This window comes from Lichenostomus cassidix, chromosome 6, assembly GCF_008360975.1.
Source record: "Lichenostomus cassidix isolate B80296 chromosome 6, HeHo_3.0, whole genome shotgun sequence".
NCBI classification, from domain to species: domain Eukaryota; kingdom Metazoa; phylum Chordata; class Aves; order Passeriformes; family Meliphagidae; genus Lichenostomus; species Lichenostomus cassidix.
In genome coordinates, this window is record NC_139487.1 from 33,250,988 (window position 1) to 33,271,339 (window position 20,352).

A 20,352-nucleotide genomic window follows, 5' to 3' on the forward strand; every position below is an offset into this window, starting at 1 on the left:
CAATTGAAAAGCAAAGTAAAGGGGGGGATAAGTTCTTTAAGGAAAAGCGGCACCTTGAGCGGAGCGGAGGAGGGAAGGAGGGGAGCGGACCCACGTCGGCAGCGGGACGGGAGCTCCGCGGCTCCGACCCCTGCGGTGGCCTCGGGCAGAAGGCCGGCGGGCAGGCACCGGCAGGGCAGGCACCGGCAGCCGCTCCCGGCCGGCCCCCTCCCTCTCCGCCAGCCCGCGGGGCGTGGGCGGCGCGGGGCGCGGCGGGGCCGGCGGGAGGGAGCGGGGCGAGCATGTGCATCCTCTCCGCCGCCCCTGCCTCCCTCCCGCCTCCCCTCCCTCGCCGCTCGCCGCCGCGGGTGTCTGTGTGTATGTGTGTGTGTCTCGGCTCCCGCGGCAGCCCGGCCTGACGCAGGCGGATCCACATCGCCCCTGCCAACAGCCCGGCTCCGGAGCGCCGTGCCGGGGGTCCGGCTGCGGCGGCGGCCCCGCGGGGCCGGGCCGAGCCCGGGGGCGCGGCGGGGGCCGGAAAGTTGCCCGGAGCGGCGAGGGGCGAGCGCGGCGGCAGGACCATGGGCACTTTGCGGGATTTACAGTACGCGCTGCAGGAGAAGATCGAGGAGCTGCGGCAGCGGGATGCGCTCATCGACGAGCTGGAGCTGGAGTTGGACCAGAAGGACGAGCTGATCCAGAAGCTGCAGAATGAGCTGGACAAGTACCGCTCGGTGATCCGGCCCGCCACGCAGCAGGCGCAGCAGCAGAGCGCCGGCACCTTGCAGGGCGAGCAGCGGACCAAGCGCCAGGCGATCTCGGCCGAGCCCACCGCCTTCGACATCCAGGATCTCAGCCACGTCACCCTCCCCTTCTACCCCAAGAGCCCGCAGTAAGCAGAGGGTCACCCCGCCGCTCGGTCACCCCTCTCCCCCTCCATCCCGCTCCATCCCCGGCCCCGCCGCCCCCCGCCGGGCAGGGACCGGAGCGGAGCCTGGAGCGCGGCATTCCCGCATCCTCCCCGGGTGGCCTCGCGGGCTGGGAAAGTTGCGAGCGCAGGGTTTGCGGGAGGGAAGAGCGGCAGCAGCGAGCGCCGAGGTGCCGGCAGAGGGGGACCCGGCTGTCCCCGTCCCGGCTCCGGGGGACGGGGCAGCGGCGGGCGCGGGGGAAATGCTGCTGCCGGCGGGCTGAACCGGATCGTGTCATGGGCTTGAGGGCTTTATCGCTGCGGCAGGGGGTAGGAGAAACCACCCGGTTCGCTCCAGGACCTGCAGTGAGACATTCCCAGCAGGGAAACTTGGAGCCCGGCGGGACGGGGTGCCTGGTGCTGCGGGGGGTGCTGGTGTTTTGGGGAGGGGGCTTTGGCAGCCGCAGGGGCTCATTGCACTGTCCCGGTGTGCCGGAGGGTGTGCGGGGGCAGGGAAAGTTGCGGGGATCCTCAGGTGCCGGCGCGCCGGGGGATGCGCTGCCCCGGTTTCACACCTGCCGCAGATTAGGGAAATTAGAGCGCCTTAATGGGGAAACGGAGCCCTCGCGGGAGCGGCAGCGCTCTCCCTCGCTCAGTGCCTTTTCCCGGCCACTAATTCGCCGTGCCTTTGGTTCAGCGCTCCTCAAGGGGTAAAAAAGGAGGGAAGCGCTGATGAGCGATGCCGCGCCGGGCTCCATGTGCATGTACGGGGCGCGACCTCCCCGTCGGTGGGCAAACCCTCCTCCCCTCCGCCGCCGGCGCCTTCCTCGTGCAATTAGAACCGCGAGAGAGCTGGAGGGGTAAGCAGGGTGTCATCCCGGTAATGTGTGAGCTCCGGGATGCGAGCACCCTGCGGAGCCCGGCGGGGGACGGGGCGGGCGGCACAGGGACGGTGCCCGGGCGGGGTGGCGGGGCTCGGAGACCCTGCCGGGCTTCGGGAGCCCTGCCGGGGTTCGGGGGCCCTGCCGGAGTGTCCCCTCAGGGACCCTGCCGGGCTCGGGGACCGTGGCGGGGCTCAGCGCTCTCCCCGCACAGCCCCGGCCCTTTCCCACCGCCATGGCGGGGCCCCGCCGTCTCCAGGCAACCGCTGCCCGCCCTCAGGGCCGCCATGGCGGGACCCTGCGCCGGGCCGGGCCGCGCGTTCCCCTCACGCCGCTCGCCATTCCCGCTCCCTCCCGCCACGCTGCCGTTCCCACATTCCCGTATTCCCGCCCCCCCATTCCCACCGCCACAGATATTTTGCCCTTTTAAGGCGACTGGCCGCGCGTTCAAAAGGATGGCAGGGGAGGAGCGGCGGGGGCGCGGAAAATGCGTCCTCATAGCCCCTCCGAAAGGAATAAAACACCCCAAATAGTGCGCGCCGAGGCTGTCAGGAGAGGGGGAGAGCGGTCTGTGAAATCCCGGTGTGTTTGGTAAACAGCTGGTGTGGGATAAGGCACCCCACGGTGCTAACTTCCTCTGGGAAAGGCAAAATCCCAAACATGTCCATTTTAACATGTCACTCCCCTCGGCGCCACTGAAGTGCAAGTGGAGCTCCGGGAGCACCACAGGTTTCAGCAGAGCCAGCCCAGAACCTCTGCCGTGCCCCGGGAAATACATGGCAAGCCTGGCAAAGCCTTGGATTAGCGTTTTCCAGCTGGAATTTGAATCGCTCCTTGTGGAAATTCTGCCCTGCAGTCCGGTGTGGGGTGTAACTCCTCGGAGGGGTGTTCCGTATTCACCTTCCATGGCCAATACTCCTAATATGATTTACAGTATTTAAATCGACTTGTGGCTGCAGGTTGTAATCGCTCAGGGGGGTCGTTCCAGGGGCTTGGAGCAGCCTGGTCTAGTGGAAGGTGTTCCTGCCCATGGTGGGAGGTTGGAATGGGATACGTTTTGACATCCCTTCCAACCCAAACCAGTCTGTGATTACAGGAAAAGACCCTTGTTAATGGTTTCAGGAGTGTGCCTGGCACTGGGAAGTGTTGAGTGCTGTGTGTCAGCCCAAAGAGTTTGGTGATGGTAGTGAGATTTAAGGTGCAGAGGACCTGCAAATAAAATATGGAAAGAAGGGCTGACTTTTTTCCCCTGTTGACGCTGAACCTCAGTGACTTGTAATGGCACCCAACCTTTGGTTTTTGTCAAGGCACCAGGAAGTGTTCAAAAGGCAGGTGGATGTGCCGCTTGGGGACATTGGTTAGTGGTGGCCTTGGCAGTGCTGGGGCAAATGTTGGACATAATGGCTTTAGAGGTGGTTTCTAACTAAAATGATTCTAAAGTCGCCTGTGGGTGTGTTTTTTTTTTGTAGTTAGGTGGTGCTGGATCTGCCCTCCTGATTGGTGGGATCAATATGGCAGAAAACCTCTTGGAACTGAATTATCATGAGAGTCATGGTGGATACTTGAGCGTCTGTGGTGGTGGAAGCCGCTGTGATGCCATGTAGGAGGTTCTTGGTTATTGAGTGGTTGAACTCTGAATGAATTACAAGAGGGCTGGAGAGAGACTTGAGACAAGGGCTTGGAGGGACAGCACAAAAGGGAAGGCTTCCCAGTGCCGGAGGGCAGGGCTGGATGGGATAGTGGGAAGGAATTGTTCCCTGGCAGGGTGGGCAGGCCCTGGCACAGGGTGCCCAGAGAAGCTGTGGCTGCCCCTGGATCCCTGGCAGTGTCTCCAAGGCCAGTCTGGGCGTTGGGGCTTGGAGCAACCTGGGATAGTAGGTGTCCCTGCCCATGGCAGGGGTGACACTTTTAAGATCCCTTCCAACTCAAACCACGGCTTGATTCTATGAATGGCTTTCACAGTGTGAAAGTGAATTTAATTGCCTCATGTGGAAAAATACCATAGATCTGCAGGATCTTACACCCCCCCCCCCCCCATTTGAGATGCATGTGGTTAAGTAAAATCACTTTTTCAGAGCTGTAAGAGTTTTAGTTGCTGTGCAGGGTTGGGCTTATTTTGCCTCTAAAATGTTTTTAAAAGTGAAACAGGACTTTGAGGGTTCACGTGAGGAACTAAAATCCGTGGAGGGACACGTCCAGCCAGTTTCTTCCGTGGCAGAAAGAATGCTGTGACAAATCTTTCTCTCCTCTTCATCTTCCCAAATTGCTGTTCATGTTTATTTTTCCACACCTCTGACCTCTCACAGGATATATCCTGGCTGCTAACAGCCTGTCAGCACGGGGGGGAATGCTGAGAGACTGAGTTTGTACCAAGTGCCTTTCCAATTAAAATAGTATAGAGCAGCCAAGCAAAGAGAAGCTTTTTTAACCAGCAGGCTGCAACTCTTCCCTTTCCCTGCCTCGTACTTGCCATGGGAAAATACCCAGGACTTTAATTTTAACAGGCTGCTTTGTTCAGAGATCGGCAACAGCTGTTTGCCTTTTTGGAAGGCTGTGTAATCAGCATGTTTTCTTTTCCAGAAGGGAGAAAAAAGAAATGTAGAAGTAGAATGTAAAACAAAGCACAGATCTCGTGAGTGTGAAGGGCCTGATCTGAGGTAGTACAAGCACTGTTGTTAACAGAGACAGCAGCAAAGTGCTCTCTTATTTGTAAGAAGTGTTGAGTTAATTGAAAAATAACTTGGTTTGGGGAGTTAACAGACTTTTGGGGAATCTGCTGAAATCCCAGACACTCGTTTGTGAGGGAGGAGCAGCCTGTGAGTTGTGTTTAAGAGGTCTGGTTTAAGAAATACAAAATACTTGGTTGCATAGCCTTAGGGAAAAGTGCAATATCCATACAAGAGATTTAAGAAAATCTCTGCAATGGCCAGATTGGTTCTTTGAAGGCAAACACATGCTTCCTCTGTGGGCTACAGGCATATTTTAAGTGATCATAATAGTCATAAAACCCCCAGAAATACTTGCAAAGCACTTTTATTTAGACTGTTGGCATGCAGTGGTCTTCTGGTGTTTATCAGTGCTGCAGTACCCAGGAGCCATTACTCTAAAAACACCCCAAACCCCTCTCTCCTCAAGCCCTACGCTCTTCTCGTCCTAAAATAATTTGGGGGGTGGCTGGTACATGATGAAAGCACTGGGAACTAGTGGTTGGGATGATGGGGGCAGGAACTGAGGCAGGGATGGTTTCCTGCAGTGTGGGGCAGGAGCTGGCATGGTGGTGACCTCTTGAGTCCGGTTGCTTTCTGGTGAAGCATCTTGCCCCGAGCAGTCAGCACAGATGGATTTCGTGGTGCAACCTTCATTTGTTTTTGGTGTCAGTCCACTCTGATGTGTCCAGCGAGCAATTAATTGAAATGCATTCATCATTTGTTTTGAGAGCTGGTAAATGCTGTGGTTGCTTTTATGTGCTCTAATGTCGAATCCATCTGAATGCAGTTAAATCTGATGCTTGACAGAAAAAAAAATCCATTAATGTCAGTGGGGTTTTTCAGTGCATTTTCAGGGGTCAGGGTTTAGGGTCAGGATTTTATTGCCAAGTGCTGAGTGGTGCTGGAGCAGCGTGGCCCCAGTGGTGGGGGAGGATCTCTGGGATGAGGTTTTGCTGTGAGGGATGATGCTCTCCCTGACAGAGCTGAGAGCACAAGGAAGGACGGACAGTGCTGGAGCAAGGCAGCCAAGCGTGATTTGCCCGTGTTTTGACAGCTCAGGCTCGGCGGTGGTGGCAGTGACGGGGCTCCCCTCTGTGCACTCGTGTGACTCACGCTCCGAGCTGCTTTAATGCCTCGGCAAGTGACAACAGGACATTGTGACAGCTCAGCTCCGTGTGTAATACATAGCAGCCCTCTGAGGTTTGGGTTACTCGCAGTAGTAAGGAATGGCTGTGTGCTGCTAGGTGGTTATATGCAGAGAGTTACGATTTTTCTCTTTTGAAGCAGTGTTTTGGGTCATCTCTGAACATGCTTGTGCAGGCAGGTGATGTTTGTGCTGAGTGTAAACTCCAGAGGGGTCTGACTCAAAGGAAGGGAAAAAACGATTCTCCCAACAAAGCTGTTAAAGCTACGTAGTTGTCTTGTCATTTTCTCTCTGGTTCTTGCTCAGATGAGTTTAATTGCAAGACAAAACATCGCTGCAATGTCAGTTATCCTTAGTTCTGCTCAACGAGCAACACAGACTTCCCTGGGTTTTTCTGCTGCTTTTGGATATTAATTTTAGCAGTGTGGTGTCAGTAAGCTGTGTTTTAAAGCAAAGTATTTTTGTTCAGAAACTACAGTGACATCTTCGTGGTGGTTATGTGCAAAACAACACTATTCAGCAAGTTCAGTAGCTTTGAGCACACTAACAGCTGGTAATTAACATAGAAACTCTTTTTTAAATTCTAGCACGGCTTCATAATTTCATTTTCTGCAGAATTAACTTTTTTCCTTTTATCTGTACTACTGGAATAATTACCTGTACTCCTCTTAGCTGTATTACATTAATCCTTACCTGTATGAATGCTGTAGGTGGAGAGTTTTAAAGTACTTCAACACAAAACGAGGTCCCCGGGCCATGGACACGAATTCCTTCTCTCCAGACTGTGAAAACATTCCTGAGCTTCAGCATCCCGTGTTCCTAAACACAGGATGTGTCCTACATGTCTGAAATTACTATTATTATTAACAATAATGATAAAAAGCTGGGTCAGAGTGCTGAAACTGAGCAGAAATGGATGTAGTAGCACAGAATTTAGCCCAGCCAGTTGCCTCTGGAAGGAGAGGGCTCTGTGAATCCTGGACTTGCTGAGCACCACTTGGAAAATATGAGTCAAGGGGAAAATTTGTTTCTTTAGGGAGTTAAAAAGGATGCAGTGACTTGATATGTATCAGTTTCTTTGGTTATGCTGCTTGGGATAGATGCTGCAGGATGATAAGAGTTAGTTAGTGAAAACAAACATCTTCCTATGGAAAGGGGGCCTGGAAAGCTGAGCTGGAGATGGGGGTGGATTAAATGCCACTCACTGCCATCAGTGACAGTCCTTGCTGCCTGTGCTGCTGGCCTTTGCTTTTGGCTTTTCACAGGGCCAGAATCCTTGCATATGCATCAGGATGAAGAATAAATATTTTTATAAATGTTTTTCATCTGCTGCTTTGCCATTTCTAGAGGGTACATGCAGGCAGAGGAGTCCCTGACATTCGTGTTCTGTGTAGCCTTTGTTTTGAAGGGCAGAGAAAACAGGAAAAAACAAAAGCATTTGTTGCTACATTGGAGCCTAAACCATGAAAATATTTCCTTTCTCCTCTCAGCCTCTACAGAAAGTGGTTTGGTATAAATGTGCAATCACTCGGGTATGTTCTGTGTATCCTGACATCCTGAACGCCTGGAATTGCATCCAGGTGGTTTGGAAATGGTGCTGAAGCCCCTGCCTGGCAGGGCTGGTGTCAGGGGAAGCTCCAGCGCAGCGTGCTCGGAGCAGGAGCACAGGACTGGCGTTTTGCAAGGCTCTTGCAGCCGCTGGTTTCCTTGGAAACCAGAGCCTGAGCAGGGAGAGCCAAACTTCAACACCCGTGCCTGCTTTCTAAGTCCAAAATGGGCTGTCAGACTTCCAAAAGTCTGGGGTCTCTGGGCTGTATTTGGGATTTGTTCATTAGGAGCAAACTTGAAGTAGGATATCACTGAAAAAAAAGCCCCATGTCAGGCTGCAGCACGTCCTGCCTGGAGCAGTGCTTCTTTTCCCTTCTTTGATTTGGCTTGTGACATATTTATTGGAGGTGTTTCTTGTCAAACACCCCAGCTGTGTCAAGAAAGCCGTGCAGCATCTCCGTGACTTGGGCTTGACAAGGATTGGAAACTGCCCAGCCCAGGCCAGCTCGTTTTGCCCACTTATTTAATGTTCTCTGAGGTGGTGGTGCTTGTGGGTGATGTGAACAAAGAGGAGAAAATATAACAGAACTGCCTGGGTTGATGGAAAATTAAATTGGAGTCTTGTAAATGTACACACACTTTGTGTTGAATGTGAAGAGAAATATATATATATATGTATATATAATGGCATGTATTTGCACTCATGTACTTAGTGCCTGTAGCAGAGTATTGCATTCGTGCAAATACACTTTTATTAGGAGAGAAAACAATCAGGCTTTAATATCAGTGGAGTAGAGGGAATTTTTTACAGAACCAGCAGGACTGTGGGAACACATCCTGGTCTGGTGGAAGGTGTCACTGCCCATGAAAGAGGTGATTTTTAAGCTCCCTTCAAATCCTAATGAGGAAATGCAGTTGGCTTCTGCCACCACAGAGTATCATTGAGATTCAGGAGCCAAGGAGTAAATAACATGGATGTGGTGGAAATGGAGAGGCACTGTTCCCTGCCCCCAGTGTGAGTGTGTCCCTGGGATGTGTCAGTGCTTGTTAGGATTTAAACTGCCTGTTTGATGTCATTTGTGTGCTGAGATCCAGCGGCTGAGGGGAATTCATTACTGCTCTCGGAGTCCACAGGCTAAATGAGGAAAATAACGTTCTTGGTGGGTGATATTTCTGGTGAATAGAGGAAATCAATGGCCCTGTGACTGCCAGCAGCATGTCAGGGCAGTGGCCAAGCACTTCAGCATGGTGTAGATAAAGCGAATGTGATGCGAACAGTGCCACTCAGCCACACCTTAAGGCTTGTTGGAAACCATACCTGGCCTCAGCTGTTGAGATGTTTTCAAAATCAGGACCCTCAACCTCCTGAGAAATTCCTTTAGGTGAAATGGAAGGTCAGGCATCCTGGAAATACAGAGGTAGCTTCCATCTCTGTGCCTTGAAACTGGAGTATTGTTGTGGTTAGTAAAGGCAGGGGGTTGTGAGAAGTTGAAGGGTGGATGTGGTCTGTTGGAGGAGATCATCCTTTAGCAGCTCCTGTCTTCTGTGGTGTGGAGCACCATCCTCTTCTCCCTTTGCTTCTGGGCCCTTGGTTACCTCCCCAGGTGTCTTGTTCCTGCTTCTCCTGCCCGAAGTTTCTTTCTCTTTCTATGGATGCTGTTTATTCTCTTCCCTCACAACCCCAAAGCTCCTCTTCTACACAGCTGTCCCATCCAGACTTGACATCTCCCTACAAAACCACCTTGTTTCCGGTGTACATCCAGAGGCAGAGAACCTCCAGGGACTGGAGCACAAGATACCACAGGAGGCTGGATTTTCCTGCCAGTCCAGCTTTACTGGTGTGCCAAGGCCTTTTCTGCCCCTCACCCTGCCCCACCAGTGAGCAGGCAGGGGGTACCCAAGAAATTGGGAGGGGACAGAGCCAGGACAGCTGATCCCAACTGCCCAAGAAGTGTCTCAACCCATATAAAGCCATGATCAGGATGTGGAGCTGGGGAAAGGAGGGGAGAGATGGAGTGGGAAATATTTGGAGTAATGGCATTTGTCTTCCCAAATCACTGTTGCACAGGATGGAGCCCTGCTCTCCCGGGAATGGCTGAACACCCACCCACCCATGGAAACCATGGAATGAATTCCTTGTGGCTTTTGCTTTACCTGTTGTACTGCCTTTCTCTCAGCCCAGGAGTGTTTTCCCTTTCACCCTTCTGATTGTCTGGTCCAAAAGGACCTGGGGTGGAGACAGTAATGGATACACCCTGAAGCTTTTGTGACTCAGGATTTGAGTTACAGTTTAATTACAGTCCTGCCTGTGGATCAAACAGGAGTCACTGGTGGGGAACACCAGACAAAGAGTGGGACAAATCTCAGGACTGTGGGAGTGTGTGTGTGCCTTCACACACAGCTCATGTCTGAGTCCTGGACAGGGCTGAGCATCTCTACTTGGTAGGTATTTAAAACCTAACTCGGGGGAGGTTGTGTGTGTAAAACCTATTGTTTCTCCTTCCGCCTCCTTGCACATTGAAATCCTGCTCAGTCAGCGACTGCACGAAGGGGGAGCATCTCCTGCTCATCAGATCTGTGACTGCTGTCTGTTCTCCTGGTGGCAGGGTGGCTCTGTGAGGCACAGGAGAGAAACGAGGCGTGCAGAGAAGGCTTTTCTCCATGAGCACTGTGCCCAAACACACACGGACTGGGATGCTGGGATAACGAGCTCATTGGGGGAGTTTAAGGCAGGCAGATCCTCTGGTTTGCCCTGACTGTCCCGTGTTTGAGGGCGTGGCTGGGAGGAAGCCAGAGCCACCTGAAGGTGGACTGTGATTGAAGTTACAAATATCCCTTTCCTCATAAATCTCCAGTTTTTTCCCTTTGCACTTTATGCAAGGATGAATGTTGACGTTATCTAGGTAGGCAAAGCGACTCCAAAAGGGAGATAATCAAATCTCAGCTTTTTGGGTTTGTACCATGACTTTTGCACAGACAAAACAGGTGTTAGGAGGTTTTTTTAGTTGCTTTTTTCGTTTGAAAGCCAAAAATAACTCAAAAAGGAGACCACTAGTGTGATGCTAAGAGCATCACTTGGGATGTACAAATCCAGGTTAAGCATTATCCCAGTATTTGCAGGTACAAGTGGAAAAGGGGAATAGGGAGTGAGGCTGCCCCAGCATGGTGAGGCCAAACACATGGGAGACCTGCTGGAAATGAGGCAGAACCAGGGAAACAAGTCCATGTCACCTCAGGAGCACAGTGGCTTTTCACCCTCTCCTTGTTTTGACTGGAAATTTCACTGTGAGCTAGGAAGGATATTTTCAATGGCAGCTTTACTCTATTTCCATTTGTTTTTTCAGCGTTTAACACCACAAAAGGTTCTTGCTGTGGTCTGTGATGAGCAAGTGTTTTAAGTAGGAATCATGTTATTTGTTTAAGCTTGCTGGACACAAAAATTTTGGCTGCAGGGCTCTGAAGAAGGCTCCTGCTCAATAAATACAGTTGAGCAATTTTCAGAGCATTGTGGCAGAGTAGTTAAATGGATAGGAAATACGTGAATATGTAGCAAGCAAAAGGTAAAGCTCAGTGAACCTGTGCTGGCAGGGTGCAGGATCTGCAAGGGTGACTTGGGACAGCTTCCTTGGGCACTGGAGCAAAGCAGAAGCTCAGGTGAACTGGGGAAAATGTGGATGTTTGTGTGATAAACTCAGAATGGGATCTTCACAGGGATTTGGAATTTTAATATATGCTGGAGGAGCCTGCTGAGGCTTAGGTGCTTCCCGGGAAGCCTTCAGCTCCATTACCTATCCTGATTTCCTTGGTCAGCAGCTGAAATGTTTTGTGACTTTGCTCATTCTGAAGAAATGATATATCATGGGGAGATAATATTCCATGCTTATTCCAAGCTTCTTAATGGAATTTTTATCAGTTCCACTGAAAAACAGGATGCAAACAAAAAGCTGCCTGGCTGTCAGGCTGTTTGCTCTGTGGCTCATTTAGAGCTGCCTTGGCTCTCTCTGTGGGACTTTGCAGTAAAATGATGAGAGGGGCCATCCCACCCTAAATTCCAAGTGTCTGCAGGCATCAGGTGACATGAAATCCCTCGGTCCCCAAGGGACAGGCAGGGCAGGGCTGTAGGATGCAGACCCTGAGCATCGCTTGCTGATGCTTCAGACCCACTGCTGGCACATCTCTCTCACTGCTCAACAGTTGGTTTTTTTTTTTTCTCCTTCCACCAATATCTGCTCGTTGAAAACCCTTCTTGTGCTCAGTGTTTTCAGAAGACCAAAAAGCTGTTTTTCTAATCTGTTTGGGTTGGGCATCCTGAGATGGCTCAGCCACAGCTGCTCAGTGCCTTGACACCATTTTCTCTGGGATTGCTTTGTCGACTCAAGTGCACTTTGCTGCAATACAAACATCGAGGATAAAAGGCAGCTACCTCAGCAAATTAGTGTGAGAGCACTGCAGAAGAATTGTACGTGTGTATTTTGGTGTTTTGTTTTTTTTTAGAGTCAGAATCTCCTGCCCATGGCGTGTGCTTTTAAAAAAAGTATTTGTTGTGCAAGGAGGGCTTTTGAAAAGTTAAATCAATTGTGTGCTGGTTGAGAAACCTCCCTTTTAGCAGCAGCTGGGTGGTGTGGAATGAAAGAATTAATTAACCTGGTGTGGAATGAGAGAACTTAATGAACCTGGTGTGGAATGACATAATTAATCAACATGTGGCCAGCCTGGAAGAGCAGCCACCTGATGGGTCCTGTTTGATTATCAGGGCCTTGGTTCCTGGCCAGGTGTGACTGAGCCGAGCTCCTTTGTGTAAGGCTGAGGTGAAAAAAACCTTCTTTCTGCTGGGGCTTTGGCAGAAAACTGAATTTTCATACCCAGGACTCAGGAGCAGTGGTCACAGCACGTAGTGGCAGAAATTTCTGCTGGGGAACAAAAGCAAATTCCTCATCAGAGAATGTAATCAAATGGTGGTGCTGCAGCTGGTTCCTTGCAGCCTTTGCACGCAGACAAAATAGCAGTGTAGTAGAGAGAAAATGTTTGCTGAGTTAACTGGGCTATATTTAGGTGCCAAATAAACAGATTTCTGCTTTTGACCCTCCCCCTCACACCCTCAAAGCTGCTTTTTGGGCTGTCTGCAAACGTCTGGGCTGTTGGTGGCTTCTGTTCCCTGCAAGAGGAGTGATTGGGAGCGGCAGGGGAGGGACATCTGTCCCTGCTGAAGGTGGAAAAGGCAAGTTCTGGGCACACAGTCCCCGTGCCCAGCCTTGTCTGCTCTCCTCAGTCCTTCCTCAATGCTGTCTCCGCAGGCTGGCTGAGGTACAAAACTCTAAATCCCCCAAAGTTCCCCATGTGGGCCCTTGGGAATCTCGGGGTTTAACCAGGCCAAGTGCTGGTGCTGCACCCGGATCAGGACAACCTCTGGGATCGATTCAGGCTGGGGATGAGCAGCTGGAGCAGCCCTGGAGAAGGAGCTGGGGTGCTTTGGTGAGAGCTGGGACCCAGAAACCCCTGTGCCCTGGGCTGAGCCCCAGCGTGGGCAGCAGGGTGGGGGGGATTCTGCCCCTGTGTTCAGGTGAGACCCCAGAGACCTGCAGAGCTGCCCCAGCACAGGAGGGACCTGGAGCTGCTGGAGAGTGCAGAGGAGGCACCAGGATGAGCAGAGGGATGGAGCAGCTCTGCTGGGAGGAAAGGCTGGGAGAGCTGGGATTGTTCAGCCTGGAGAGGAGAAGCTCTGGGGTGACCTCACTGTGGCCTTGCAGGGCCTGAAGGAGCTACAGGAAACATGGAGAGAGACTGTTTTCAAAAACCTGGAGTGCCAGGACAAGGGGGAATGGTTTCCCGGTGCCAGAGGGCAGGGATAGATGGGATATTGGGAAGGAATTGTTCCCTGGTAGGGTGGGCAGGCCCTGGCACAGGGTGCCCAGAGAAGCTGTGGCTGCCCCTGGATCCCTGGCAGTGTCCAAGGCCAGGCTGGACATTGGGGCTTGGAGCAGCCTGGGACAGTGGAAGGTGTCCCTGCCCATGGCAGGGGTGGGCTGGATGGGATTTAAGGTCCTTCCAACTCAAACCGTTCTGAAATTCTGTGACCACTGTGGCCTTATTGATCCATACAAGAAGCAGGAGCTGAAAAATCAGCGTCTTCCCTTCCATGCTGCATTTTGCATCCCATCTTGCCCTTGCAGCAGCCTCTTTTCCTGGCACTGCTGTTGGTACTGATTGTACAGTTAGCCCTTTATTCGTCTGTGCATAATTTTGACTTCTTTTAAAGGAAGCAGCTCCTGTAATCGCCTTGCCAGAACAGATTAGGAGAGGGAGTGTGCAGATCACAACACTCCTCTGCTGCCTTTGACAAGGAGGATTTCATCAGCCTGCTTGGAGTGCTGCTTGCAGCCTCAGGGGTGGCCAGAGAGCAGTGGGAAGTCTGTTTATTCCTTTATTTTTTCCTCTTCAGACAGACTTGTGCTGTTCACGTGTTTTTGCCTCCTAATTTCCAGCAGGTTGGGGAGTTTGGGTACCCAGTGTTGTAGCTGAGGAGGAGAGAATTGTGGTCAGCACAAGGTTTGCTCTGCCCATCACTGCAGGATTTGATCTATCTGCCTTTCAGTGCTGAGGAGTTTTTCTGTCCCAGAGAATGCCTGAAATGTAATTGTTTCATAAGCACGAACACTTGGTGATTAGAAATGACTTTTCATTCCTGATTAAAGAGCAAACTACGAGGCATGGTCTTTAACAAAAACAGGACACTTAAAATTCCAGTGTTCTCATTTAAGGGACATTGATTTTCACAGGCAGAAAAGCTTTCCCCAAATTTCCACTTGAAGAACAAATGTTAATGCAGATACAGGTTAATGACAAGTTTATTTAAGGTTTTCTTCTCCTATTAAACTGAAAGTAAATCACACAGCAAGATTCAAAATTTGGTTTGTGCCTGTTAGAGGTGTACCAATGATGTGAAGAGTTTTGAACAGTTAAAATTCAGGTTAGAAACTCCGTGTGGGGTTTTTTTGGGTTTTGTTTTTCTTTTGTTAATCTAAAAGCTCTCTGCAGCACCAGCAGCTCTACAGGTGCTATTACCTTGCATTTAAGCTGCCTGCTCCATTTTGCTGTGCCGTAATCACCACCATGACCATCAAACCTGTTTATGTGCAATAGTTGCTCACTGGATAAAGATTTAAACCAGTCTGCTGCTTCTCACAGAACTGAGGAAGGTTTGAGCCCTGGCAGCTCTTGAATCGTTGTCTGACCTCATGTGAAATTCATGTGAAAGCATCAATCCCTCAGGACACCATTCCAGTACAGGAAGATGGCAGAGATATGTCTGAAGGCATGGTTTTTGTCCAGGTTAAGCCTCTTAAACCTTGTTTAACCCAAGCCCCTTTGCTGTTCTTGGCAGGTTTTTTTTTCCTTCCCAGAAGATAATGCCAAGCTTTTTCCTGGTGTGACAGCCAGGTGGGATTTATGGCTGTGGCTTATCCAAACAACCTGTAAAAGTGTTATAGAGTGTTTAAAAAAATAATAGTTGTTATAATTCAAGTGAAGAATAAACAAACACTTGCATTCTCCTCTGTGCGCACAGACATTAACTCAGATTGGGCAGGGGGGAAAGACATTATTGGGAGTAATTTCTTTTTTTCTCTCTGAAAGGGGCTGTTGAAATGAAATACTCTGTTTTAATAACACAGAGATGCTGAGGCTCCCCAGACTGCACACAATTTACTTGACCTTTATAAATAGAGCAGCCTTGTCTGTATTGGAAAACAAAAAAAAACCCTGAATGCAGCATGCAGATTTATTAACCAGCACAGAGAGGAATTTAGATTTTATTCCTTGAGCAGAAAGGCAATTTGTCCAAGTAGGATTTGGAGAGAATAGCACCATATACGTTGACCTGCACAGGGTTTGGCTGCTTTTCCTTAGGTTTGAGTTTTCCTTTTAGCTCTGGCTGTTGTGGCTGTTTAGGAGAACAAACTGAATTTAGATTTTAACAAAGAATGCTCAAAGTTGTGCTGATTTCGCACTGACTCGAAAGGATGGAATGTTTTAGTTCCTTAAACTCACTAAAGGCAGGTGTGTTTTCCAGGAATTCTAGTGCCAGTTAATGTTCATTGCTCAGTGTTTAACACAGGCTTGGGCTGATCTTTCCAATCACCTCCACTCCTGAATATATGGAATATTAGCATTTATGCCAAGAGCTTGTGTATGCTTTTGACTTTAATAAAGAATTGTCTGTCATCTTTAAAATGCAGTTAAGTTTCAAATGACACTCTTTTGGCCTATTGGGATTAAACTGGATCTGAAATAGTTTCAGTTCCCTCCAGGAGTTCCTGTTTCCTCCCTGGAAATAACTCTGCTCCTTGGCATGCACGTTTTCTCCCTCTCTATTTAGCTCTTTCTGTGTATTCCTTCGTGTAAATGTTTACTCAACGCAGCCTGCGGAGCGTGGAACAGACTGAGAACAGGGAAGAGTTGTTGCAGTGCTTTTCGGAAAGTGAACAAGGTTTCTCTCCCAGTCCTGTGAAATATCTGGGACAGAGGAAAGGAACTGTTTCCCTAGAAACCCACGTGTGCTGTATTGGAAGAAACAGTGTGTGTCTCCTTGTGATGCACTGATGGCCTGTTCTGCTTTTTTATTTGTGTATTTTTCCCCCCTTCATTATGGAAAGCCAGACATGGAAAGGACCTTAAATCCCATCCATTCCCACTCCTGCCATGGCAGGGACACCTCCCGCTGTCCCAGGCTGCTCCAAGCCCCAATGTCCAACCTGGCCTTGGACACTGCCAGGGATCCAGGGGCAGCCACAGCTTCTCTGGGCACCCTGTGCCAGGGCCTGCCCACCCTGCCAGGGAACAATTCCTTCCCAATATCCCAATATCCCATCTCATGCAAGCTACCTCTGCTATTTCCTTCTTCCTTTCCTATTCTGCCACATGAAACCCTCAGGGTCCCTCTGGCTCCTTGCAGTCCCATTCCCAACGGTTCTGAGTATTTCTCCTGGCCTGGGCTCAGCTTTCTGATTTGTTTTGGCTGATATTTGTTCAACTGCCCCATGGAAGCAGTGAAATAGCAAGGGACAGGAACTTGCAGGAGGGGAGAAATAGTTTGGGAGGATGGTGGAAGGAATGGAAAGAGAAATCCATGGTGCTCTGCACTTGGAATGTCAAATGAAGTACTCAGACAAAAAAGGAACATGATCCAGAGTTGTTGTAATGGGAGCAAGCATTTTGGAGTTGGGAGATGGTGTGGGAAGGTGATGAGACATGAGGGTGGTGGGAAAGGGGAGAGTTAAGTGCAGGATAGTAATGCAAGGGAAGGAAAACAATCCCAGGAGCACATTATGGGAGCAAACTTCGTTTTCTGCTCGTATGATGCAGATAAAGGTAACTTAATTCCCTGCCCTCCTCTGGCTTATTTTTTCTGTCAGATTTCCCAGCTTGGAGAGCTGGTTCTTCTCTCCAGTGAAGTTTAGAGCTCTCGTGTGAACCAAAGCTTTTCTGTTGAAGCCCTGGGCAGCAGAGTGGCAGCACATTTGAACTGTACATTTTGGGGCTTTCCTGGCTTGCTGAGGGAGGCAGAAGAGCCATGTGCCTTAATGCCTGTTGCTGTCTGTGCTCCAGAAACAAGGGCTGCTCCTGTTTCCTGGTGAAAGGGAAATGTTTGTAAAGAGGAGAGCTTTCCCTTGGGAATGCCTCCGTGGATCCCACGCTGGGATTGTGGCTCTCCAGGCTGTAGCACCAGGAGGTCACTGTTGTTCCTGAGGGCCCTAGTGGGTGATCTCTAAAACTTCCTCGGGGTCTGGAACAGAAATCCTGTGAGACGCTCAGCCTGGAGCAAAGGAGGCTCAGGGGGGCCTTGTGGCTCTGCACAGCTCCTGCCAGGAGGGGACAGCCAGGGGGTCAGGCTGTGCTCCAGGGAACAGGGACAGGACAAGGGGAAATGGCCTCAGGCTGGGCCAGGGGAGGCTCAGCTTGGACAGCAGCAGGAATTTCTGCATGGAAAGGGTGCTCAGGCCTTGGCAGGGGCTGCCCAGGGAGCTTTGCAGTCCCCATGCCTGCAGGTGTCCAAGGAAGGCCTGGAGGTGGCACTGAGTGCTCTGGGCTGGGGACAAGGTGGGCATTGGGCACAGCTGGGACTCCATGGGATTGGAGGGCTTTTCCAGCCTAACTAGTTCTGTGAATTCCCCATGCTATTCCGTGGCTTTCCTTGGGCAGCACCTTTTGATTGCTACATCCTTCTTTTACCTCCATATGTCCCATTCCCATCAGGATTCCCTGAGGATGAGTGATGCCATGAAATGTGAGGTTACTACTTGTACAAAAATATCCTCCCATTTGCTAGAAATAGGATGTTTCCCCTTCAGGATCCTTCCAGGCTGAAATTCCTGGAAGCATTCAGTGCCTCTGGAGGAGAGCTATTTTGATAAAAAGAAAAGGGCTGTTTCCTAAAGTCCTTCAAAGCTCTTCAGCTTGCCCTTGCCTTCCATCAGAATTTGGTGCCTGCTTTCTCATAGCACATTTGTCACTATTATTCTTCAAAACAATTCCTGTAAATTCTCTCTGTCTTGTGTTTGAGGAATAGAGTGCAGGTATCCCTGGAGTTTGCCTCACACAGTTCATAGGAAGTAGGGAAATTCCTCTTAATCCCCAACCCACCTCCAACTGCCTCCTGCAGATTGTTCTTTACAATCCAAGACTTTTCAGAACACTTTGCCCTGACACTTGAGATTTCCCTGCCAGGGGTTGTGCTGTGTTTTTTGTGTTGTGGTTTCTTTGGTGAGAGGCTTTCTCTGGAGGTGTTTGCCTGGTGCTGCTCTCATCCCTGCTGTGGCTGTGGGATCTCCCCTGCATGAGGACAGTGCTGAGGGCTGTGTCCTTCTGCTTTTGGAATTTTGGTACCTTTTTTAGTTACATCCAAAGGCAACATCGCAAGCTTGGGATTCTTAGTGGGATTCCTAAAACAAGATGAGCAGGAGCATTTTGGAGCAAAAACCCATTTTGTTTCAGTATCACAGAGTCATTAAGGTTGGAGAAGCTCTCTAGGTCATGGAGTCCCAGCTGTGCCCAATGCCCACCTTGTCCCCAACGCTCTAGAGCACTCAGTGCCTCCTCCAGGCCTTCCTTGGACACCTGCAGGCATGGGGACTGCAAAGCTCCCTGGGCACCCCCTGCCAAGGCCTGAGCACCCTTTCCATGGAGAAATTCCTGCTGCTGTCCAAGCTGAGCCTCCCCTGGCCCAGCCTGAGGCTGTGTCCCGGGTTAATGATAAGACTCTCTCTCCTCCGAGAGCGAAGGGCCCCGACACCCCCTCCCCCACCCACAACAGAACCTCTTAGATGAAAGTGAAGAAAAAACTATTTATTTAACAAAACCACGCAGAGTGCCCTACAAGGCACAGGGGAAGGGGAAAAACAAGGTGAAAGGCAGTTATTCAACCTGATTAAAAAAAAAGTCCTTTTCTCAGACGCAGTCCCTCTCCTCCTCGCCCCCCACCCGGGGCCGGGTGGAGCTCCCTGGAGAGCTCTGCTGTCCTCTGGCCCTCCTGGGTCTCCGGGTGGCAAAGCAGATCGAAGAGAAGGGGTCCAAACGAGGAAAAAGAAGAAGAATGGAAAAAACGGGAACAGAGCTCACTCTGACCCCCGTCCAGCACGCAGTCTCTGCCGGGCGACGAATCCTCCCCCGGAGCAAGGCTTGGAGAAAATGTTTTCAAAACAACCCGCGTTTCTCTCTGCGGCTGGGTGCAGTTAAAGAGACAGGACCACACATTTTTTTCTTTCTTGGGCATATAAGCCAACAATAGGGGATAAAGGATTATCATATCATCAATCCAAGACATTCCACCCCTTATTCCATAGCGTTGGCTTAAGGCCCACCTTAACATCTTCCAACTTCAAACACACACATATATATATACACATATATACATATATACATATATACATATATACATATATACATATATACATATATACATATATACACATAACTATGTACAAATAATGTCACGAACGGTGAACGGTGGTATGTTGCCATCCCAACCTTACATGTGGCCTTCACCCAAAATTAAATTTCCCTGAGGGACACATTGTGTTTTTCCATCTTCCTGCATTATCCACCAAGTACACCCTGGTCCCTGGGCAAAGACAACCCCACGGATGGGTTTGTCTTTATGTGAGGCAGAATCAATCCAGACAGTTTTCCCTAACAAGCCTCTGGCATGTACTGCTGGGACCTTATCTCCATCCACTGTATGTAAAAACTCAGATTGGGCAGGACCTGCTCGGTTGATGGAGCCGCGGGTATTGACTAACCAGGTGGCCTCTGCTAAATGTCGCTCCCAATTCTTATAAGTTCCCCCACCCAATGCCTTTAGGGTGGTTTTTAACAATCCATTATACCGGTCCACTTTGCCAGCGGCTGGTGCATGATAGGGAATGTGGTACACCCACTCAATGCCATGGTCTCTAGCCCAGTTGTTTATGAGGCTATTTTTAAAATGAGTTCCGTTATCTGACTCAAGTCTCTCAGGGGTACCATGCCTCCACAGGACTTGGTTCTCAAGGCCCAGGATGGTGTTACGAGCAGTGGCATGAGGCACAGGGTAGGTTTCCAGCCACCCAGTGGTGGCTTCTACCATTGTGAGCACATAGCGCTTGCCATGGCGGGGTTGAGGCAGTGTGATGTAATCAATCTGCCAGGCCTCTCCATACTTATATTTTGACCACCTTCCACCATACCACAGGGGTTTCACCCGCTTGGCTTGCTTGATAGCAGCACATGTTTCACAGTCATGGATAACTTGAGAGATGCAGTCCATGGTTAGATCCACCCCTCGGTCTCGTGCCCACTTATAGGTGGCATCTCTGCCCTGATGGCCTGAGGCATCATGGGCCCATCGAGCTAGGAATAACTCTCCTTTATGCTGCCAATCCAAGTCTACCTGGGACACCTTTATCTTTGCAGCCTGATCTACCTGTTCGTTGTTTCGGTGTTCCTCATTAGCTCGACTCTTGGGGACATGGGCGTCTACATGGCGGACCTTCACAGGTAGTCTCTCTGCCCGACTAGCGATGTCTTTCCACTCTTCAGCTGCCCAAATTGGTTTTCCCCTACGCTGCCAACCAGCCTTCTTCCACTTTTCCAGCCAACCCCACAGAGCATTGGCTACCATCCATGAATCAGTATAAAGGTAGAGCTTTGGCC

At 50.4% G+C, this 20,352-nt stretch overlaps 1 protein-coding gene across 3 annotated transcripts in view; it reads left to right on the forward strand.

Annotated features, from left to right (window-relative positions):
* Window positions 1-20,352, forward strand: part of PRKG1 (protein kinase cGMP-dependent 1) — a 295,495-nt gene that overhangs the window by 23,123 nt on the left and 252,020 nt on the right. The window contains exon 1 of one of the 3 annotated variants that reach the window (XM_085064466.1): window positions 273-871. The exons of 1 other annotated variant lie outside the window; for it this stretch is intronic. In XM_085064466.1, coding sequence (XP_084920592.1) covers window positions 561-871 — 311 coding nt within the window. In that variant the 5' untranslated portion in view covers window positions 273-560. Of the gene's footprint in view, window positions 1-272; window positions 872-1,580; window positions 1,747-20,352 lie in introns of those variants that run through there. One more of the 3 variants, XM_085064469.1, reaches the window with a different exon arrangement.